General features: G+C 41.8%; 1 protein-coding gene and 1 long non-coding RNA gene across 3 annotated transcripts in view; one reads left to right on the top strand and one right to left on the bottom strand.

Annotated features, from left to right (window-relative positions):
- ITGAV (integrin subunit alpha V) overlaps positions 1-24,133 on the bottom strand; it is an 84,266-nt gene that overhangs the window by 19,572 nt on the left and 40,561 nt on the right. For both annotated transcript variants that reach the window (XM_025460433.3, XM_025460434.3), the window contains exons 7-17: positions 22,260-22,385; positions 21,633-21,677; positions 20,403-20,446; positions 20,246-20,302; positions 17,953-18,005; positions 17,379-17,581; positions 15,353-15,544; positions 12,544-12,589; positions 11,207-11,314; positions 8,918-8,976; positions 7,272-7,426 (exon numbers count right to left, since the gene is read on the bottom strand). In XM_025460433.3, coding sequence (XP_025316218.1) covers positions 7,272-7,426; positions 8,918-8,976; positions 11,207-11,314; positions 12,544-12,589; positions 15,353-15,544; positions 17,379-17,581; positions 17,953-18,005; positions 20,246-20,302; positions 20,403-20,446; positions 21,633-21,677; positions 22,260-22,385 — 1,088 coding nt within the window. The remainder of the gene's footprint in view (positions 1-7,271; positions 7,427-8,917; positions 8,977-11,206; positions 11,315-12,543; positions 12,590-15,352; positions 15,545-17,378; positions 17,582-17,952; positions 18,006-20,245; positions 20,303-20,402; positions 20,447-21,632; positions 21,678-22,259; positions 22,386-24,133) is intronic.
- LOC125754465 (uncharacterized) overlaps positions 1-24,133 on the top strand; it is a 39,651-nt gene that overhangs the window by 14,092 nt on the left and 1,426 nt on the right. Inside the window, exon 2 of the long non-coding RNA XR_007408791.1 lies at positions 12,010-12,218. This is a non-coding gene — a long non-coding RNA (uncharacterized LOC125754465). The remainder of the gene's footprint in view (positions 1-12,009; positions 12,219-24,133) is intronic.

The following is a 24,133-nucleotide window of genomic DNA, read 5'->3' as shown; positions in this document are numbered from 1 at the left end:
ATATTGAACCCACAATGTATTTATTTATCCATCCTCCTGTCAAAGGTTATTTGGCTTGCTTGGGGATTGATTTTTACTATTATTAGTAAAAATTTTCCTATTTTTAAAATTTCACTTTTTACTATTATTAAAAAAATAAGAGAGAGATCATTCTACATACTGGTAAATAGCTTTCTGAGGTCTGGAAGATCGCAGTCTTCACGACGTACACTGCCACCAGCAATGTGGAAGAACTCCATTGATTGACATCTTGACCAACCAACAGGTATTGGCGAGCTTTGTTTGAATGTAAGAGGATGGTGTTTGTTCACAGTTACAACTTGAAGCTTGTTTATTTTTTCAAACATTTTTTTAGAATTTAAATTCAATTAATTTAACATTAGTGTATTATTAGTTTCAGAGGTAGAGTTGGAGGACTCATCAGTCTTACATAACCCAGGGATCATCACATCACAACCCCTCCTTAATGTCCACCACGCAGTTACCCCATCCCCCCACCCCACTGGAGGGCCAGGAACACACATTTGATTCCTATGATTAAGAGTTTCTTATGGTTTGTCTCCCTCTCTGATGTCATTATGTTTTATTTTTTTCTCCCTTCCCCTATGGTCCTGCTTTCTCAAATTCCACATATGAGTGAGATCATATGATAACTGTCTTTCTCTGATGGGACTTATTTCAATTAGCATGATACTGGGATGCTTTTGTTGTTGTCTGTCTGATTGCTGAGGCTAGGACTTCTAGGACTGGGCTGAACAGCAGCAGTGAGATGAGAGTGGACATCCCTACCGTGTTCCTGACCTTAGGGGAAAAACTCTGTTTTTCCCCATTGAAAATGATATTCACTGTGGGCTTTTCATAAATGGCTTTTATCATATTGAGGTATGTTTGCTCTACACTGTGAAGAGTTTTAATCAAGAATGGCTGCTGTATTTTGTCAAGTGCTTTTTCTGCTTCTATTGAGAGGAACATACAGTTCTTGTCCTCTCTTTTATCAATGTCCGTGTATCACATTTATTGATTTGCAGATGTTGAACCACCCTTGCAGCCCAGGAATAAATCCCACTTGGTTGTGGTGAAGAATAATCCATTTAACGTACTCTTAGATCCTACTGGTTAGTATCTTTTTTTTTTTTTTTTTTTTAGATTTTATTTATTTATTCATGAGAGACACAGAGAGGCAGAGACACAGGCAGAGGGAGAAGCAGGCTCCATGCAGGGAACCCGACGTGGGACTCGATCCTGAGTCTCCAGGATCACGCCCTGGGCCAAAGGCGGCGCTAAACCACTGAGTCACCAGGGCTGTCCCTGGTTAGTATCTTGATGAAAATTTTGGCATCCGTGTTCATCAGGGATATCGGTCTGTAATTCTTCCTTTTGGTGAGGTCTTTGTCTGGTTAGGGGATCAAAGTAATGCTGGCCTCATAGAAAAGAGTTTGGAAGTTTTCCTTCCATTTCTGTTTTTTGAAATAGCTTCAGAAGAAGAGGTATTAATTCTTCCTTAAATGTTTGGCAGAATTCCCCTGGAAAACCGTCTGACCCTGGACTCTTGTTTGCTGGTAGATTTTTTTATTATTACTTCAATTTTCTTACTGGTTATGGCTCTGTTCATCAGGTTTTCTATCTTCCTGCTTCAGTTTTGGTGGTTTATACATCTCTAGGAATGCATCTCTTTCTTCCAGATTACCTAATTTGTTCGCTATGTTGCTCAGAATATGTTCTTACAATAGTTTGGGAAGTTTGGCCAGGAGTTTATCCATCTTACTAATTCTTTCAAAAAACCAGCTCCTAGTTTCATCGATCTGTTCTACTTTTCTTTTGGTTTCTATTTCATTGATTTCTGCTCTCATCTTTATTACTTCCCTCTCCTGCTGGGTTTAGGCTTTATTAGCTGTCCTTTTTCCAGCTTCTTTAGTATAAGGTTAGGTCATGTATTTGAGATCTTTCTTTTCTCTTGACAAAGGCTTATATTGCTACATCCTTGCCTCTTAGGGCCACCTCTGCTGCATCACAAAGGTTTTGAATGGTTTTATTTTCTTTTGTTTCCATTATGTTTTTTTTAAATTATTCTTTAATTTCCTGGTTGACCCATTCATTCTTTAGTAGGATGCTCTTTAACCTCCATGTATTTGAGTTCTTTCCAAACTTCCTCTTGCAGTTGAGTTCCAGTTTCAAAGCATCATGGTCTGAAAATATTCAGGGAACGATCCCAGTCTTTTGGTCCTGGGTGAGACCTGATCTGTGACCCAGTATGTGATCTATTCTGGAGAATGTTCCACATGCACTCGAGAGGAATGTGCATTCTGCTGATTTAGGATGGAATGCTCTGAGTTTTCTGTGAAGTCCATCTGGTGCAGTGTGTCATTCAAAGCCCCCTGTTTCCTTGTTCTGCTCTGATGATCTGTCCACTGCAGTGAGTGGGGTGTTAAAGTCCCTTACTATTCCTGTATTATTATCAGCGTGTTTAATTTTGTTACTAATTGGGTTATATAATTGGCGGCTCCCATGTCAGGCGCATAAATATTTACAATTGTTAGACCTTCTTGTTGGATAGACCCTTCAATTATGACACAGTGCCCTTCCTCATCTCTTAGTAGAGTCTCTGGTTTAAAATCTAATTTGTCTGATAGAACCATTGCCACCTCAGCTTTCTCTTGATGTCCATTAAGATGATAAATGGTTTTCCACTCTACTTTAAATCTGGAGGTGTCTCTGGGTCTCAATGAGTCTCTTGCAGACAGCATATCGATGGATGTGGTGTTTTTATCCAATCTGACATGCTGTCTCTTTTGATTGGAGCATTTAGGCCATTTATATTCAGAGTAACTATGGAAAGATACGAATTTAGTGCCATCACATTACCTGTAAAGTCACTTTCTGTATGTTGCTCTGTTCCTTTCGGGTCTGTTACTTTTGGGCTTTCTGTTCGCTAAAGGATCCCTTTTAATATTTCTTGTAGGGCTGGTTTAGTGATCACAAGTTCTTGTAGTTTTGTTTGTCCTGGAAGCTTTTTATCTCTCCTTCTATCTGGAATAAGAGCCTGGCTGGATAAAGTATTCTTGGGTGTGTATTTTTCTCATTTAGCACCTGAATATATCAGGACAGTGTTTCCTGGCCTGCCTGGTCTGAGTGGACAGGGCTGTTGCCAGTCTAATGTTTTTACCCTTTTACGTTACAGGCCTCTTTTTCCCCTGAGCTGCTTTCAAGATTTTCTCTTTGTCTCTTGAGATTTGTAAGTTTCACTATTCTGTGTTGGTGCATTGTCCTATTTTTACTGATTTTTGAGGGGAATTCTCTGTGTCTCCTAGACTTGGAAGCCTGTTTCCTTCCCCAGATTAGGGAAGTTCTCCAGTATAATCTGCCTCTCTCTCTCTCTCTCCTTGCTCTTCTGGGATCCCAATTATTTTGCTTTATGGTATCACTTATCACTCGAATTCTCCCCTTGTGATCCAGTAGTTGTTTATCTGTCTTTTTCTCAGCTTCTTTATTCTCCATCATTTTGTCTTCTAGATCATTATTCTCTCTTCTGCCTCATTTATCCTAACAGCTAGATTATATATTATTGCATCTCAATAATAGCCTTTTGATTTCAACTTAATTGGATTTTAGTTCATTTCTCCAGAAAAGGATTCTCTAGTTCTTCTATGTTTTTTTCAAGCCCAGCTAGTATCTTATAACTGTTATTCTGAACTCTAGTTCCTACCTCTTACTTATGTCCATACTGATTAGGTCCCTGGCAGTCAGTACTGCCTTTTGCTGTCTTTTCTGAGGTTAAGTTTTCCTATCTTGTCATTCTGTTCAAAGAACAGGTGAATGAGAACAAAATACTAAAATGGCAACAAAGACCCTAGAGAAATATACACTAAACAAATGAGAAAAAACCTGAAATCAAAAATAAATGAATAAATAAATAAATATTAAAAAAAAAGAGAGAGAAAGAGAAAATATAGATAGGGGAATGGAACAGAGCAATACACTGGATCCTGTGTGTATCTAGAAAACTAGATCCCAAAACTGTAAAGAAAGAAAAACTTGGGATCCCTGGGTGGCACAGCAGTTTAGCACCTGCCTTTGGCCCAGGGCGCGATCCTGGAGACCCGGGATCGAATCCCACGTCGGGCTCCCGGTGCATGGAGCCTGCTTCTCCCTCTGCCTGTGTCTCTGCCTCTCTCTCTCTCTCTCTGTGACTATCATACATAAATAAAAAATTAAAAAAAAAAAAAAAAAAGAAAGAAAAACTTAATATACGTATGAAAATAAAATCAAATACAATGAAAGGATAGAATGTAAGTGTAAACATGAAAATTAAAAAAGACTTAAAAAAGAGTTAGTAAAATAAGAAATTGGTTGTAAAGGAAAGAGAAAAAAAAAAGAAATTGAGAGTCTACAGAATCATGAGAGTAAAACCCGTGGCTTTTACATACAATCTTCCCCTAGGGCTGGAGTTTTGCAGTTCTGTGGGATCAGTACAGTGAGGCTTAGCCAGATGCCCCTGGTGATCTCCTGGGGAAGGGGCCCACTGCGCTGGTTCTCAGACGTCTTTGCCCTGGGGCAGAACTGCACCAACTTTGCCAGGAGGCTCGGCTAAGAGGCCCCAGATTGCTCTAGGTGGCTTTCGAGGATGAGAGTGAAAATGGCAGTCTCCCAATCTGCAGCCCCAAGAGCCCCAACTCCTCAGTGCACCCTCGGGGAAAAGCAGTCAATCACTCCTGTCTCCTTGGTCTCCCTCTGCACTCCACGCTCACCCAGCCTGTGACCGAGCATTTCTGTCTCAGGTCTCCAAACCCTACAGACTTCCTGCAGCCTGCACCTGTGCCGTTCCTCTATGGGGAGGAATGGGCCTCACCAAGGTTCTATGCTTTCTGGGCCTCAGCTCAGAAAGCGGTCGCCTGACTGTGCTTCAGTTCATGGCTCATGGCCACACTGAGCTGAGGGCCCCCTCCTGGGCTCGCTGATTGCAGCTGCCTTCCCCGCTCCAATGCCTGGGAACTCTGCTGCCCCCAGGCACCCCTGTTCTTTCTGTGACCCCAGGGATCCTGGATACCACACTGTCCCACTTACTACTCCATCCCACGTCGCCACCTGGGCAACTTTCAGGCAGGAATGTCCCTCATAGAGCAGACTTCTGAAAGTTCTGGTTTTGTGCTCCGCTGCTCTACCACTTTCTAGGAGCTGGCTTATACAGGCTCCCTCCCCCTGCAGTTTATCTTCCCATATATCACCTCAGAGTCCCTTCTCTGCACCTCTGCCTTGCAGAAAGTGGTCACATGACTATTCTTCTCTTGCATCTCCCACTAAGTTCACAGGTGTTCCAAATGACTTGACGGCTACCTAGCTGAATTCCTGGGACCAGACAAAACTAAGCTCTCCTACTCCTCCACCATCTTGGAAAACTACCAACTTGAAGCTTGCTGAAATCATGAAGAGTGACTTAATTCAAATTAATCAAAAGCTTTTCCTTTATTTAAGACGTTCCTATCTTTTTCTTCAGTGTATTCATGTGTTAAGTCATACTTCTATATTTTTAAAGTTAACCCATCCTAGAACAAACCGAAATGGGTCTACTTATTTTATCTTTTGTTTATGAACTCTTAAGATTTAGTTTGCCTATATTTGATTTACTAATTTTACATCTATGTCTTTCTGAAAGACTGGCATGAAATTCCACTTAGACTATCCTCCACCAGTCTGGGTATCAATTACACTGGCTTCATAGGAACAGTATTAAGCTGGACACATTTTCTATTCTTCTATTGCTTCCAAGAGCTTAATATCGGAATATCTCATTCTTCATAGTTTGGTAGATACCACCTATAACACCCCCTGGGACTTGTGTTTCCTTTCTGTAAAGATTCTTAACTGTCAACTTTATTTTAAAATGGTTTATACGGTTAAATGGCTTATTCACATTTTCTATTTCTTCTTATGGCAGTTGTGTTATGATTTTCTAAGAATATCCTTGCTTTGTTTAAGTTTTTCTACATCTTAGCACAAGGTTATTAGAATATTCTATTACTGTAATCTCTTCTTTATGTCGCTATGTCCCTTTCAATTCCTTATTTTGTGGAGTTAAATTTGTTTTGTTTTCCTACAATTTTTTTTCTTGATCTATCTTTCATTGAAGTTAAACAGCACTTAAGGTTATACATTTACTTTACTTTCTGCTTCTGTGATAGCCCACACATTTTAGTAAACAGAATTTTCATTGTGATTCATTTCTAAGTAAATTTCCATTATGATCTCTTTTTAGATCCGTGTTATTTAAAATCACAATTCCTAATTCCCAATTTATCTTTTTGTTATTACCTTCCAAAAATTGCACCATGATCAATGTATCTTCTAAGATTCCAACTTTTTGAAATTTGTTTACGATTCCTTTATGATCTATATATGGCCAGTTTTTGTATTCTGTACAGGTCTATCAAGTTGAGGTTGTTATTTATGTTGTATTCTAAATCTTCACTGATGTTTCTGTATTTTATTTAAAAAGGTTTATTCTCTCTTTAAACATTTTATAAAAATTCATATTTTGCAACTGATAATTCAAACATCTAATGCCTCTGCAGGTTTAAAATTTGTTGTTTCTTCTAATGGCTTATTTCCTTGTGTGTTTAGTGCTATTTTTCCCTCATAATGCCTTTTTTTTAATGAATTATTATTTCACTTAAGTTAACCAGTGGAAATCATGAGGGGCCCATACTAGATTATTCCATATAGGCGTAGCATTTTGCTTTTGCTGGAGTTAGGAGACACCTTTTTCCTGGGGCCACTTTAGCCTCAAACAAGTGTCTAGACCTAATGTAGCCATCAAGTCAGACCTCCCAGCTTGCAAAAGTCCCCGGAGGGAGACCAAATCCCTGTGCTGAGGTTGGCAATTACTGCTCATCCTTTCCCCAGCTGCTCTGGCTCACATCTTCGTATACAACTCATAAGTCAAATTTTGCCAATGTAGTTTTTTAACTGATCACTTATTTTCTTGGGCCCTGGAGATTACTTTTATGTCTTGAGAATCTAGCAATATTTAAGAAATGTATTTGTTACAATTATTCTATAGCACCATTTTAGAACAGCCATTTGGAAAATCCAGTTTGCCAGGAAGAAAAATCCATTACTCAGGTTTGATACTTTAAAAAGCCAGATTTCCTCAAGTGTATTCTTCTGTGTTTTCTTTGTGATTTGATACCAAAATATTTATACAAAGTGAAAATCACACAGATTTTTTAAAACATAGCAAAAAGTAAAAGATAATGAAGCAGAAAAGTATCTCTTACCCGCAGATAAGCTACTAGTTCCTCACACTGCATCTGTCCTCCCCTTGAAATAGTCATGTTCTTAGAGTGACCTGGAGACCGGTTATGGAGAAACAGTGCTCGTCGAATTGCTCCTTTTTGCTTGAGTTTATCCAAAAGAAGCTCCACCTGGAAGTCTATACAAACCAAAGGATATATAACAACCTTTATCGACACCTATCTGTCCTAGACACCTAGAGTTTTCATGTAAACAGAGATGTTTATTACTTAGGAAGTAATTTCCTTGCAATTCACTAAAAATGTCTATATAATGTAGTAAGACTACAACATATTAATTATGGATAAATATTTAAGAATAATCAACGATCCCCAAAGTAATGCCATATATTAAGGCAGACAATAGAGAATATAGTAGTAAAATAACTACCAGATAAAAGGGAAATTTTTTCTTTGAAGCTGAGAGGAAGAAGTTTGGGGCATGAAGTGTACATGAATTATGACTTCCACGGTTAATCTGAGTAGCAGCAATTTCTCGCTAATAGGCACCCATGCCATTTTATTAAACACAAGGATGAATAAACAGTTTGCATCACCTGCAACTGCTACTTCTAATGAAGCCACCATATCGGATGGTCAGATAAATATATATGTCCCTCATGAAGCAAAGTTGACTGGATCAAGAACGATCTTAAAAGGAATGTGCAACGCACAGGCTGACGCCATCTGTTAGGGTGAGTTCCTTCTAAGACTCAGTTCTTCTCTAAGTAGTTTCTTCCGAGTGGGTAAGACTGCAGACCTTAAAACCAAGTTTCTCTAAATGTTGGACTTCACGTCAACGTGGGTGAGAATGCAGGGTGACTTTGCTTCCAGCTGGAGTCCACGCCCCCACTCTGCCCTCCTTGTGTTTCTCAAACACACTAAGCAAACGCCTGCCTCAGGCCCCCTGAACTTGCCATTTCCTCCGTGCAAAATACCCTCCAGACATCCCCTCGCTCCTTCAGCCCCTTCAGGTCTTTCCTGAAAAGTCATCTTCCAGTGACACCTTGCCTTGCTCCTCTCTCTGATATTCCACGCACAAACACCCAACAAGACGCAGTCCTCCTCCCTTGCTCTACCGTTACCTCTCAGCACTTGTCACGGACATAATGACAAATCTTGGCAACAGTCACTTAGCTCTCCCACCCTGCTCCCTGGACCACATAAACCGGGTTTTGGAAAGGAGGAGTCAAGTCAGGAGTTTGCCAAGTGGTTTAAATTTAGTGGCCCAAACGTCTTCCACTGTGTCTAGAGCACCCCTCCCTACTCCTGAGATTGCTGGGGACTTCTCCAAGGAAGAAAATACCAACTCTTCAGTAGGGCATCTATTTATAAACAATGATACTCATTTACCCTAGAGTTCATTTATCTCTCATTGTAATTGTTTAACGTTCTGAAGGCCGCATTTACCATTCAGTGGGCTGTTCTGTTCACATTGTCAGTAAATATGTATTGTATCTGAATTGACTTAAGAGTCAACAAGGTAATTATGTTGCAATGTTAAGTGTCTTTAAGCACAAATATCAAAATAAAAAACAACAATAACAGCTATTTGAGTATTCAGGTATCTTAAAACACTTTGAGTGCTATATGTGCAGAATCATTATATGATTTTTCCACAGAATACTTACTAAGCTTCGTGGGAAGTGCTCCTTTGCCATCTGCCTTTAAACAGAACTTGACATTAAAACTGTAGGAAAATAAAAATATATTAACAAATCCTATAATCCAGTTTAGACAAAGTTTTGAATATCACCCCTAAATCTCGCATTTCTAATACACAGTTTACATAGTGAAGCCTTCTATATCTCTCATGTCTTAATATTATTCATGAAATATGAAACTACACAGAATAACCTAACTCATGCTTCAGTAATTTAAGCACATTTCCTTTCATGGTACCTTGATGGTAGAAAAAGAAAAAGAAAAGAAATCTTCTAACCTCTTCTCATGTTTAGAGAACCTACTGATAAATCTCAAGGAGGAAAAGGGCAGACCAGGTTCAAAATAACATCTCATTGGGACGTCTGGGTGGCTCAGTGGTTGAGCATCTGCCTTGGGCTCAGGGCGTGACCCCGGGGTCCTGGGATCGAGTCCCACATCGGGCTCCCTGCATGGAGCCTGCTTCTCCCTCAGCCTGTGTCTCTGCCTCGCTCTGTTGTCTCTCATGAATAAATAAAATCTTTAATAACATCTCATTTACTAAAAAGCCCCATCAAAGCTCCCTTTAATTAGAAAGCTCCTCTAGAAGAGTGTTTTTCACATTTTATTAATGGGTCATGAAATTAGTTTAATGGGTTGGGTTAGCCACTATCTTAAAAAATAAACCAAATAAATAAAATTGACTGAAGCGTAGGATTTCATGGAACTTTTAATTACATACATGTTTTTATTGGCTCATGATGCAAAATATATTTCATACTACGTGCCATAATCAAAAACATATGAAAGCTACTGCTCAGTGTCTTCGAAACCTTTGAATTATTAGCAAAATTTTAAATAACTATTAGCAACTTCACAAGGGTATGCAAAGTAAAGGGAAGAAAGACAGTAAAACTTAAAGCCAAAATCTGAAAACAACTTCCCTGACAATCAATATAGATTAGGATAAAATGTTAGTAAGTTTTTAATGCAAGCCAATGAAAGAAATAAAATTGTGAAAAACGTTTTTAGTAACTATGTAATTCAAAAACAAAATCAGGAAAAATATTTTTTCATTAGTTCCTCTGAAGTAAAATCTCCCCAGCTTCCAATCATTCCACCGTGCATTTGTCAGAAGATCCCTGATTTCTCCATGTAACCAGGAACATAAAGAACCATGTTCCCCACAGTGAGGTACTCATGGCATTTTTAGTAATAAATGGGTCAAGATTTTCCTTAATCTTATCCTTATTTTGACACGTATGAGAAAGATGCTGGGTTTCTCTAGCTTATTTTAAAATGTTTTTAAGTAAAATATGAATCAATTTAAAGAAAAAAAAACTGTAGGGGCGCCTGGGTAGTTTTAGTCAGTTAAGTGTCCAACTCTCGATCTCAATTCAGGTCTTGATCTTAGGGTCGTGAGTTCAAGCCCCATGACGGGCTTAAAAAAAAAAAGAAGAGGAAGAAAAAAACTTTAAAAAATTATACATATAGGTAGGATGAAAATATACTAAAAATCATATAATGTAGCAAAAAATAGCATGCAAATAATGGAGAATTGAGAAATACTGGGCTAGAAAAGAATTCAGACATTACACTTACCAAAAACTTTATATTTTTCTTTAGAAATTAATAAAGGAATAATTGGAAGAATAAGTATATTATACTGGTAATATATTACTTATAATATATATTTAATATATATAATATTTTTCATACAGCTAGCTATTCACAGATACTAAATCTGGAAAAGATCATATCTTTTTTTAAAAGGTTTTATTTATTTATTCATGAGAGGTACAGAGAGAGGCAGAGACACAGGCAGAGGGAGAAGCAGGCTCTCTGCAGGGAGCCTGATGCGGGACTTGATCCCAGGACCCCGGGATCACTCCCTGAGCCCAAGGCAGACGCTAAACCGCTGAGCCACCCAGGAGTCCCAACATCATATCTTTTAAAAATTAATATGTTCATAGGCCTGTTTAGAATTAAATATAAATGAGTTATCAGATCTTATGAGCTTTTTCTTCTTTTTGAATATGTTCACTGAGCATGCATCAATTTTTAAAAATGAAGTTCATACTAGTTTGCAGCATATTTCTAGAGACTTCTACTTATCTACTTTGCAATAATATTTCCATAATCCAACCTACGAAAAGAGAGGACACTCACAGAAACTGTTTTAGTAATGTGTCAGGTCCCCCCCACCCCATTTCCAATTGTTTTCAAAATGACTGCAACAATAATCACAATGATAACTATTATTAGCCCGATGCCCTTACCAGGAAACTTTGAGCTCTGTCCCAGGGAGTGGGCAGGTTTTATTGTCTTGATTTAAAATGCTAGGGTATACTTCAAGGCCAGCATTGACGGTTATAACTGGTCTGGCTCTGTTGTAAAAAAAGAAAAGAAAAGAAAAAAAGTTATTTGAAATGTCCGTTGACCTAAACACCTTAGGTTTACATTCACCGCATATGCAAGTGCAATGTCCACTAAAGCAACTCTTTATCGTAGCAAAAATAAAAACCAGCTACACAGAGAGTGGCCCAGTACTCCTGTCTGCCGGGGCCTGTGGCTTAGCACTGGAAGTCCCATGACCTGGCAAATCCCTCAGTTCCAGGCAAAGCCGGACAACCGGCCACCGGATCTGCGGTCAGTCCGCCCGAGCAGGATGGCCCAACGCGTTGTGGGGCTCTCCGTGACGCAACGCAATCCGGGAGAGGAGAGGAGCGACATACGTCCACCGTGGGGACGTCAGTTCATCTCTAAGATACATCCAACATGTAATTTTTATATGAGAGAAAATATAAACCGCGATGTACAAAGGATGCACACCCCACACATCTACTTTTTGAGTGCACGGACTGTTTCTGGTGGCGTATATACCCGTAAACCAGTGACCGGCATGAGAAAAAGCGTCTTGTTTTGTTTATGCCCTTTCTGTGCTATTTGAGTATTTACAACACACATGATTAATTCTTTGATGACCATTTTGAAAACCCGAAATAATAAATTAAAATAGTCTTCCAAAGTTCAGATGCACAGATTTAAACCCTGTATAAGAAATATACTATTTTCTTCCCAGGATCAATCCTGGAATCTATATGGACACACAGGTGGTCTCGAGCTGACCAACACAAATTCCATTACACAGAACGAATGTTGGTTATCCTGGCACGTATAAACACAGCCCATGGAAGTGTAACCTACTTGGGATTCCAGATGATAGCCTAAAGCATGAGGAATTGGTTAAATATAAATAATCGGGAACATGGATGAAGCTGAGAAATACAGGTATGTGGATTTATACATATTGCTCTAATAATAAAAATATGGATTTGGGGAGTCATTACATACTGCCCCTGTGGTCACAGAATGCTGGGGCATGAACACCAAGTTTATTTCTTGCCTCTTTAGAAGAGAATGTAAACTCATGTAAATTTTAAAGAGAGATTTAAAACAGGAGAATATATTGAACATAATTCAAAGAACCAAGAGGGAAAAATCTGAATGCTTTTCCAAATTGAAAAAAAAAAAAAAATCTCTCCATCTCTCTCCTTTGAGATTTCCCTGTCAATTCAGAATATTCCTATATTACAGGGTATAGAATCATGCTCACCTGTATAACACAGCTCTATCTACACCAAAAGCGCCTACAATTAAGTCTTAAAAGAGAGGAGAAAAACATGTTAGTAATAATCAACAATGCTTTTTTAAATTCACACACCATTCTATAAAACTTTCAGTGTATGCAAGAAAGACTTAGACATAGTTTCAAAACTATTCTTCATTAAGTGGTTGTAAGATTATTTCTATAAGGCAAAAACCTATGAAAACTCTAAATAAGGGGTCATCAAATGGCAAACACTCATCATAAAGATAATCGTTCATCTGGTAGACAAGTACCTTTTTAACGAAAACTTTATAAACATCAACAACAATACGGAAGTGCATAGAACTCAAATACGTATGCCCCTCAAAGGGAAAAGTTTTATAGAGGTGCCTGTAGATTTTACAGTCTCATTGCAAAATTCATTATAAATTTAAATTTCATTATGGGATCCCTGGGTGGTGCTGCGGTTTGGCGCCTGCCTTTGGCCCAGGGCGCGATCCTGGAGACCCGGGATCGGGTCCCACATCGGGCTCCCGGTGCATGGAGCCTGCTTCTCCCTCTGCCTGTGTCTCTGCCTCTCTCTCTCTCTCTCTCTGTGACTATCATGAATAAATAAAATCTTTAAAAAAAAAAATAAAAAAAAAAATAAATTTCATTATAAATTTTTTTCACTTTCTTTCAAAAACAAAACAGAACCAAAAAAGCACATTACATATACGCACAATACTTAGAATGATAGCTGGCGGCATTCAAATGAACAAGAACACAATGCATTAATTTTTATATGTAGCTGGTACAATGGGTTTGCGATCAAGAAAAAAACGAAAGAAGAGCTCCATCTCGTAGCATACCCAGGGTAAGTCTGAGGAAACCCTTTCTAAGCAGAAAAGTACATGAGAAATCATAAAGATCCATAGATTGGGTTCCATAAAAATTAAGAACTCCTTTATGCACAAAAAGCAAACATAACAAACAGAAATGTATATTTATATATATTATATATATATATATGTTAAGGAGTTAGAATCTTCAATATTTAAGGCACTGCCACAAGTTTAAAGAAAAAAAAAAAAGAAAAATAACATTCCAATAGAAATAAGCAAAAAAAAAAAAAAAAGTAAAAAGAAATTCACGGAATATATATTCACGGAATATATATAAGAAATTAGAAGGGATCCCTGGGTGGCGCAGCAGTTTGGCGCCTGCCTTTGGCCCAGGGCACGATCCTGGAGACCCAGGATCAAATCCCACATCGGGCTCCTGGTGCATGGAGCCTGCTTCTCCCTCTGCCTATGTCTCTGCCAATCTCTCTCTCTCTGTGGCTATCATAAAATAAAAAATAAATAAAAATAAAAAATAAAAATTAAAAAAAAAAGAAATTAGAAATAAGCAAAAAAAAAAGTAAAAAGAAATTCACGTAATATCTATATAAAAATGCTTTTATATACATATAAAATAAAAATGCTTACCCTCCCTGATTAAAACTATGAAGTAGAACAAAGTAACATTTTCCACCTATCATATAATTTAAAGTTATTTTAAAAGAAACAACAGATGATCCTCAGTATAGACACAAATGTCTGGGTGATGATCACTCTGGTGAGTGCTTTAAAAAGTTGCAAAATCTTTTGGAAGTAGCGGGATTGTAACTTGACGATACATTTCAACAGACTTTTTTAAAAAGTGCCTATCTTTGACTCAGGATTCTAGAACTCTGTCCTAAGGAAATAATCAGAGGTATGCACTGGAATTACATGCAAGGACATAAATGCCCCAAAATAAAGTTAAATAAGACACAATACGGACATTTGATGGAAGGGGAAATATAAAACTCATGTTTAGAAGAATCATGAATAATACAGGGGAAGATTCTTGACTTTAAGTGAATAAAATATGCTATTATCGGTGCCTAAAGCATACCTCTATTTTGCTAAAAAAAAAAATATATTGTGTGAATGCATTGGAAAAATGATTGGAAGATACACTTTGTTGTATTTTCTAAAATTTCTAAGACATCTATACTGCATTAATAACCAAAAAAATCTCTTGAAATAACACTAACAGGTAAGAATCAACTTTCTGCCCTATTTCCCAAAGCATTCCCACACATTTGTATATTGGGCTCAAATGAGCGGTTTCAACAATAAACGTAACCCAAATCTTCCGCATTATATTTCGTTGAAAGAATGGACCCGTTCTGATCCAGATCCATCATAATGCGCCAAAGTATATAAGCGCTAGAAAAAGGCCTCCCCCTTCCTGTGCTGGTTCAAACCAACCGGCAACCACCTCGGACAAATCCCCTCCTTCTGTTTCTTTTCTCACCCGTCACAGGGTGCGATACGGAGCTGGGCTGGCCTAGAGTCCTCACCGGCCTTCCCGGGAGAATCACATGCGATAATGCATTTTTTTTTTTTTTAAATCACAATGATTCGTCAAGCCCGTGAAAATGCTAGACCATTAAAAACAAACCAACCAAAAAGACACTTTAAAAAGTTAGAATGACTATTCAGCGTTTTGTTTCGAGCTCCTGCGACATTGTTCTCTGACGGCGCGATACAGACTTCAGGTTACAGACTTGAGGACAAAAGGCGAAAGGAAACGTAGAGGGCGTGGGTCACACTGGAAACTCCCAGCAAGTAGACTGCTCTTGGCTTCAGTGATAAGAGCTGGGCCTTCAGCACAGCAGGTACAAACAACACCTGAACTATGTCCCCGAAATGACTCATAACCTCCATCAGGAGAGCGGTAACTACAACCCGTGCTATCAGGCCCGGAAAACCTAAGGAACGCTTATGTGTTCCTAGCAAAGCACCTGGATATCCATTTCTGTCTATGTCCGTGGCTCCTTTCATTGAGTAGCCGAAGCTGGGCGGCATGCTCCGAGCAGCCCACTTCCCTTCCAGGATTTGAGATGGGACTGCGTTCAAGCCTGTTAGTCTTCCATTGAAAATATAAACAAGTCCCTTCTGATCTTCACCCCCATACGGTGCAGCAATCGCAATATCTGTGGGGGGAAGAAAAGGAGGAGAGGGGGGTTTGGAGAGAAATGAGGAGGAGAAGGGGAAGGAGGAGGAAAAGTAAGGAGGGGGGGGCAAGAACAGAGAGAAAGTGGTGTTAGTACTTATTATCTACACGGCAAAGGCCTAAATGCAGGGATCTTCTGCTTTCCAAAGGTCTCCCCCCTACACCCAGCCGCGGTTAGGTAAGTCCTGCATTAGGACCTGTCCTTGCTGCCTGAAAGAAATCTGAAGAGGATCCGCTTTTACCAAGAAAAGCAGAATCAGCGCTCAGCATCTGTTTTTGCAAAAAAATGAACCCCGGTGGAGGCTGTGCGCGCCCGGAAGGGCAAGAGTGGCGCCCACAGGCTCCGTCCCCGGAACTGCACCCAGCATCTCAGCCCAAACCGGCACAGCACGGGCAGCGTGAGCATCTGCGCCGTATCTCAACTTATTTCGTGCAAGACGTGTCCCGAGGTATCACGAGAGCCTGAGAGTTGCTTCTTCACCTTACATCACTTCTGCTGATGAACGTTTTCGGTTTCCTTTTTTTTTTTTTTTAAGTTTTTATCTATTTATTTGAGAGAGAGAGAGAGAGAATGCATGTGCGAGGCGGAGGGGCCGGGGCGAGGGGGAAGCAGGCTCCCCGCGGAGCAGGGGGCCCCATGATGCGGGCTCCATCCCCCGGGGGATCCCCAGCTTGGGAGTTTTCCCAGGAAGGCTCTATGTCCGGTTAGCAGGGGGAAACCTATATTCGTACAGCCCGCTCACCGCAATAAATACTGGTTTAAAGCGTAGTAGCATATTCTTTATTCAAAAGCAACAACCTTGGGATCCCTGGGTGGCGCAGCGGTTTGGCGCCTGCCTTTGGCCCAGGGCGCGATCCTGGAGACCCGGGATCGAATCCCACATCGGGCTCCCGGTGCATGGAGCCTGCTTCTCCCTCTGCCTGTGTCTCTGCCTCTCTCTTTCTCTCATGAATAAATAAGTAAAATCTTTAAAACATAAAATAAAAATAAACTGCTAGGGACAGCCGGGTGGCTCAGTGGTTTAGCGCCTGCCTTTGGCCCAGGGCGTGATCCTGGAGTCCCGGGATCGAGTCTCACATCGGGCTCCCTGCATGGAGCCTGCTTCTCCCTCTGCCTGTGTCTCTGCCTCTCTCTCTCTCTCTCTCTCTCTCTCTCTCTCTCTCGTAAATAAATATCTTTAAAGAAAAATAAAAATAAGTTGTTAAATAGGGCTATTATAAAACAATGAGCTCGTATTTTTTACTTGCCCCCCAGAAGGGAAGTTATGGCCTCCTTCTGAATTTCTTAGATGCCACAACAAAGTCAGGGCTTTAAAAGTAGGAACAACAAATCAACAAATCGACAAATCAGCAAATCGGCAAATCGTACCTGTAAGAGATGCAGTTAGGGTCACATGGCCTCCAGGGGGTGCCTGGGTGCATTTTTTTACATTTGCATCCAAATGGGACAGTAGAGGGTGCTGCTGCTACACAGGATGGAGAGAAAAATCCCCACCTGACCCCGGGCTCCCTGGGAAAGCAGATTTCTCTGTAGAAATTAACCACTCACTGCAAGACTCTTAAGATAAGGCTATATGAATAACGATTCATCAGAATCCCTTTTTCTTTTTAAATTTGTTCTGACTTTAAAAAATAAAAAAAAAATAAAAAAAACTTGTTCTGACTTTTAAGGAAAAAGAGCAACTGTCGTTTGACCCGGTGTGTCGCTGCCAATCAAATGCTTCCTTCCAGGAAGATCTGCTACTACGACCTCCCGTCGTCGAGGAGGGTGGACACGAAATCAGGAACCCACTGCTGTCGAACCCGGATCTTACCATTGAAGCCATCCTGGTCCAGGTCGCCCAGAGGGGCGATGGCACTGCCGAACCTGGCAAAGACCTCAAACCCGTTCAGCTTGGTCGTCTGGAAGTCTCCCGAAGCTCTCTGCAGAGACACGGAAACCTGCCCCACCTCTTGGAGTTTGCCGTCAGAACCACGATCCATGAAGAGAGGCGCTCCGATGAACACATCTGCGTAACTGCAAGAACCGGATGCTCGTCACTACGGCAAGATCACGTTCCATCTATGAGCAATGACTTTTCTTATGAAAACTCAGCCTCTCCTCTCTCTCTCTGTCATGACCAGATTGAAGCATAAAGTCATTTCAGACTGAAACCTTCCTCCAACTCCTTTAAGAAACCACGAGTGGTTCACAAACATGACCTTATCCCTTCTTATCGCAAAAGCTACTGGAATCATGAACTTTTCTCGTATTTGTGATAAGGTTGGTTCAAATGGTTTCTTTGAACAGAAAGATCAGCAGGAAGGGGACAAAGAAACAAAAGAAAGACTGTTTAGTTTTAGCAACGCATTTATAAACCGTTCCCGGAAACATCGTTTTAGACTTACTCATCCCCATTAATGTCAGTGGCAGCAACAGAAAATCCAAAATATGCAGCCATCTGGATAAAAAAGAAGAAAATGAAATATTTACTTTTCATTCAACTAGTGTGGACAGTTAATATTCTTGGTGTATTCATCACACAAAAGGGTCTTTTTTTTTTTTCTCTCTCTCTCTCCATACAGAGCGCTTCAATCTTGATTTCTTCTCTTAGGTTTCTTCTCCCAACACAATCCGGTGATGATGCTTTTATATTTTCCTGGATTTAAGGGCAAAATACGTCCCTGCATATCAGGTCAGTGTCTCGCACGCATCCCACTTGGGCCCAAGTGTGATCAATACTCCTTCCCAGGCCTAACCTATCACCGCCCTTCCTCTCCACCGCCCAGCATGCGGCAGACGCAGACACACCACCAGAAGGACAGAGTCACAGACAGTTTTCCACGAGCCCAAGAAGCCATCAGTGGGGGTCTGTGTAGTGAAGATAACAGACGATGATCATTACCAGGTGATAGCTGGCTCTCCCGAAGATAACGGGACGACTGTTAATAGGTCCTCACCGGCCCTCCCTAAGTGAACACGCTGCTACTCTCAAGAAATCACTGCTTAGAAAGACCTCGGAATGACTCTGTTCTTGTCTCACGTCTCAGCTGGTTGGTTGCCCAGGGGCGTTGCTTTTGGATCATACACAGGACAAATGTTTCTGGACGTGTTACAGGATTACGTGGAAGGAGAGAGACGGTCCTTTCCTCCAGGACACGGGACCGCCCCGGACCGAGCAGTCTGGCTGGAAATGAGCGTGAAAAGGAAAGTTCTACAGGTGGCGTGTACGGCGTGTGTGTCTGCAATTTCTGTATTTCCTTAAAAAACGAGCCACGTGCAACGAAAAATGAGCATGCAGAAGCGAAACTGAGAGAGGGGACAGTTTAAGGATGGACCGAGGTGAGGAATGGGTCAACACACCGGAAAGGAGAACGTCTGCAAAGCTTCCACAATGCGATCAGTGGAGCCGCCAGGAGGGAGTTACGGGGAGGCCTGCGCCATCTGGTTTGGGGTGAATGAGCGTGAGGGAAGACAGCGAGAGGGGCCCCTGCACGCCGTGGCCGGGTCCGAGCGGGCGTCCGCCGTGCAAGCGCAGCCTTCGGGCCTGGTCTCGCGGGCCCTCTGCCCCGACGTGCAGAGAGAAGCCGGGCATTTACGGAGACAAGTTTTATCCTGGGCACCAGGACGGAAGTGCCTTCCGGTGGTTGTTGCTACGACCCCATAAGGAAGCCACCTCTGTCCCTATTCTTTATGAGTGACCCACCACATTCACGGTGGCACGTACCTTGTGTTACGCAGTAGGACCGTGAACCCAGAGCCTAGGTCTGTCCTCAAGCGAAGACCGCCCGGCACCCCCCGGCACCCAAAAAAACGGCGGCGGAAGAGGAAGAAAGACAGCATCATGCACTGTGTGCGACAAGATCCAGGGACACACTGGGCATCCCCCAGGACAGGCTGCGTGAGGCCGGGGGGTCACGGGTGCCCGGAGGGATGCGCACCCCCCGCCGCCGCTCTGACCGCCTGTCGGCTGCAGGCCGCTCCATGCCGCGCACCTGCCCCGACTCTCACGCTTGGGGAGTCTATGCCGCGAGCCTGCCGATCCTCCTGCAAAGCCATGCACGGCGTCTCCGGAGCAGGACGTGGGCTCGAGTCCCCGGCCCGCAAACCGCGAGACGCTTCTTTTTCCCGGGCCGCCAAACTTCCCCTTTGTCGTCCCTAAATTCTCTGATGCAAAGAGTAGGAAAGGCCATGAAACGCCTGCACCTGCAGAGAACGTCTGGTACCTGAGAGCACTACCTCCCACCTGAAGAACGCTTTCTCTCACGTCCTCGGGCGAAGTGCGCTCACGACACCCGTATTGTAGGCATCGGCGCCACGCTCCGTTTTGCATCCGGTAGGACTACAAGGCACGGAGGACGCCTTTACGGGGAGTTCAGTGTCATCAGCAAAGAAAGAGGAAGTTTCTGTGCTTTGGCGTGTATGGCGTGTGTGTCTGCAATTTCTGTATTTCCTTAAAAAATGAGCCACGTGCAGCGAAAAATGAGCGTGAAAAACGTGCAATTACAGAAGCCCTTCCTTACACAGAGGACTTTGGCCGGAGGTGAACCCTCTGAAGCCTGCTTTACATTCACCACAGTGACTATCAAACCAATATATCCATCTCACAGTCAACGCAAACCATTAGATCATCCGTAAGTCTACGACGTTAGGAATGCAGATGCTACAATACCAGACGAACAAAGCAGTCTAAGAGCGTACCTGGTCACCGGTGAAGTTGTGCAAGGACGACATGTTTTTCCCATCATAAATATAAACCTGTGGAGGAAAGACAAAAGCATATGAAATACGGTCGTAAAACAGAAGATAACCCAGAATTTTTTTTTTTTTTTTTAAAGATTCCTTTTAATTTTCCTACCATTCCCAAAGTCCTCGCCGCTCTCGGGACACCTGAAACAAAGTCTGAAAGGAAAAACATAATGACTCATTTTTTTTTTTAAGACTTATTTCATTATTTATTTATGATAGACATAGAGAGAGAGAGAGAGAGAGGGAGGCAGAGACACAGGCAGAGGGAGAAGCAGGCTCCATGCCAGGAGCCTGACGTGGGACTCAATCCCGGGACTCCAGGATCGCGCCCTGGGCCAAAGGCAGGTGCTAAACCGCTGAGCCACCCAGGGATCCCCATAATGACTCATTTTCAAGACCAAGTATTGAGAACTGCAAGAAGAAATGGATTATTTACAGGAGGAGCGTTAGGTCCTGTTTTGTTATTTCAGCAGAAAAAGAAGGTAAAAAAAAAAAAAAATCTTTGAAAATGGTACTCCACAATAAAGGGCCAGAACATTTTTTTTTTTTAACCACAAATATCAAATGTCCACAAAATAGAGAAAGATTCTTGAGAACCTTCAGATAAATGCACGTGCGCCCTTAGGCTTTTGTCATCTTATTAAAAAGAGAAGGGTCAGGATAAAGTGACCCCAGAACAAAACTAAGTTGTATCTACAGTGATGAAAAATAATACAGAGTGAGATGGGGCGGAGGCGGCAGGGACACAGGAATGGGGTCAAGATCAGGGGAGTGTCTGGTTCCTAGACTGAGCTCGGTGGGCGGGGGGCGGGGGGGGGGGGGGGAGCGGGCAGAGGACGGAGAGAATCGCAGGGCGAGGGCCCAGAAGTCACAGGCGGTGCCTACGAGCCCTCCGACAGGACCCGCTCCACCAGAGCAAGAAGAAGAAACTGAAGAAAAACTAAAACGTCATGGGCTGGAGGGGGGCGCACGGGAAGACGCGGGGCCCCAGCCCGGGCGGCACCGACCCCTCGGCCCGTCCCCGCCACGCTCCACGCCGCCGGCCCAGACCCCGTACCTGCTCGGGCTTCGCAGTGTCGCCTGTCTCAAACCCTTAGGCTCTATCTTTTCAGGACGATCACACAGGGGGGTGCCGGGGGCTCCGGCCAAGCGGCTGCCAGGGCCCAGCTCGCCACCCCGGGGCCGGCAGCAAGGTCCCCCCCCCCCAGCCCTGCTCCTCCCTCTCCTCCCGGCGGGGGCCCCCTGAGGCTACCTCTCGCTCTGTCTCTAAAAAAAAGGAAAAACTCTTGGAAAAAAAAGAAGAAGAAGAAGGATTAAATACAGTTTACACGCATCATACCATCTACGCCATCACCGTTAAAATCTCCGACAGCCACGGAATAACCTAAAGGAACAAAACGGGAACCGCCATCAGGGCACAGTCAGTCCCCTGGCGCGCACCTGCCGAGCAGGCTTCCCTCGAGCGTACTTTCAAGTAGAACAGACTCTTGAACAGGGGCTCGAACTGCACAGGCAGGTTTTTTTTTCAATAAATACAGTATCGCACTGTAAATGCATGTTCTTGATGGTTTCTTGATATTTTCTTTCCTCCAGCTTGCTGCATTGTAAGAGTACAGCACATGATACACACGACACGCAAAATGTGTGTCGCTCCCGCCCTCCGCCTCAACCCGCCCCACCTTTGTCATGCACTTTCAAAAAAAAAAAAATTAAAGACTTAAAAATTAGTTTAAAAAGTTATTATTAATCATTGTATAAATAACCACTCTTAAATTTCAACCACTGAAATGTAACCTATGTACCCAATAATAACCTGAAATTATGTGCCTATTCTTTAGATTAAAAAAAAAATTCTTTTTAATCTCTTTCAACATAAATTATTTTCCTGCTCAAAGTAGCATACACAAATACAGGACAAATAACACTGCAACTCCATAAAATGAATCCATATTTTGGTTTAACTCACCCAAATAACTGTCATCAAAAATAGCTTGAGCCGTCCGAGTTGCTAACTGGTTATTATACTTGATGCTGTAAACTTTGGGGTCATATTTAGATACGATTTCTGCCACTTGATCTGAAATGAGCTGACCTGAAAAATATATATAAAATCACTTTTTAATGGGAATTTATGATGCAGAGGATAGACGGCACCTGCACACACACATAAGGATAGCACTAGAGATTAGTGTTTGTAATTATTAGCCTTAAACAACTCTCCATAATAGTAAATCTGAAATTTGATATTTTTATAGTCACAATTACTTCTCTTCAAGCTAGTTCTTACAATTAGTCACAGCGAGGAGACAAAAGTTTTATAAATGCAAGATCTGTCTTAATGCACAAAAGAAATTGATGCTAAATAACTGGAGTAATAAAATCAAGAGCTGTTTCCCAAATAAATCCATTAGAATTTGAAAAACCTACTGAAATGACTAAATATCTTTTTTACTTTTACTAATTCTTTTCCCCCACAAATCATTTGGATACCTTTATGGAAAGGCCTGAATGGGTGAGTTCAATTCTTTTTTTTTTTTTTTTTTTCAGAACCTTAAAGTTATCAGGTAGACAAGAAATCCTGAGCAGTACACAAAAATCAGATTGTGTTTCCTACCCCGAGAAAGGCTGGCTAATTTATCAAACATCACCTCCCTACATGAAGAAAATAATCTCTTCATTTCTGCCGTTTCAGAGACAAGCTCATAGCTAATGTTTCTCAGTCTGTCCCAATGGTCCAGTCACAAAGGTTGAGTCCGCAGGGTAGGAACACGCTCTGCTGCGGCCATTGCTTCATCCCCTGGGCCTAAACAGTACCTAACACGCAGCAGGAATCCAAAAAATACTTCTTGAATCAAAGAACATGGGAAAATCCCGTCATCTCTTTTGAATAAAATATAACTTTAACTATTTGTACAGAGATAACTCTGAGATCTATGGAAAAGATTCACTCTGACATACTTACTCATTCAGGGTAAAAATCTGCTGATTTTAATATTATTAGAACAAAATATTCTCTGCCCAACCAGTGAGTCTTTCAGTTCCATACCCTAGGAAATTTTTAGGAAAATTCCAATCAATACCGTATCGATTGTCTGCATCTGTCCTAACTTTTAAAGAGAAATGAACAGACACTGTGTAATACTCCAGGTGTTAAAAGAACTAGTGATCTAGGGGCGCCTGGGTGGCTCAGTCCATCAAGCGTCTGCCTTCAGGTCGGGTCATGATCCCCGGGGTCCTGGATCGAACCCGTCTTGGGCTCCCGCTCAGCACGGAGTGTGCTTCTCCCTCTCCCTCTGCTGCTCCCCCTGCTTGTGATCTCGCTCTCTCTCTTTTCTCTCTCACAAATAAATAAAATCTTAAAAAAATAAAAATAAAAAAAGAGGAAGAAGAGGAACTAGTCCTCTAAACATGTTCACAGCTGAGTCTCTGAAAAAGGCAGAGGTACCGAGTGGTCCTGACTGAGGTCACAGAATCCACCTCGGGCTCCCAGGCATTCTCAGCAGACATCGCCCACCCCCCCCCCACCCCCCACTGAATGACATAACTAGCACCAAAGGAAAAAAATAAATAAATTTGTGTTTTCTATCTTACTAGAAAATATTAGTATCTTCTATTTTAATCCTGGATGCAATTAGAACCGCTATTTCTGCTTTCATTTTAAAACTGTGAAACCCAACACACTTTTCCTAGATCATTCCATTTTCCAATAGATGTATATAATTTGTAGAAATTCAAATTCTTCTGTTTCGGTTACTATGCTGATCCACCTTTCCCTTAGTTTTCCCTTTTCTTTACTCTCTCCTTTGTCGTCCCTTTCACGTTTCCATTTATTCCCATTTC

Source organism: Canis lupus, chromosome 36, assembly GCF_003254725.2.
Source record: "Canis lupus dingo isolate Sandy chromosome 36, ASM325472v2, whole genome shotgun sequence".
In the NCBI taxonomy this organism is placed as follows: Eukaryota; Metazoa; Chordata; class Mammalia; order Carnivora; family Canidae; genus Canis; species Canis lupus.
Note: the sequence above shows the minus strand (reverse complement) of the source record. Positions and strands in the feature narration are given on the sequence as shown.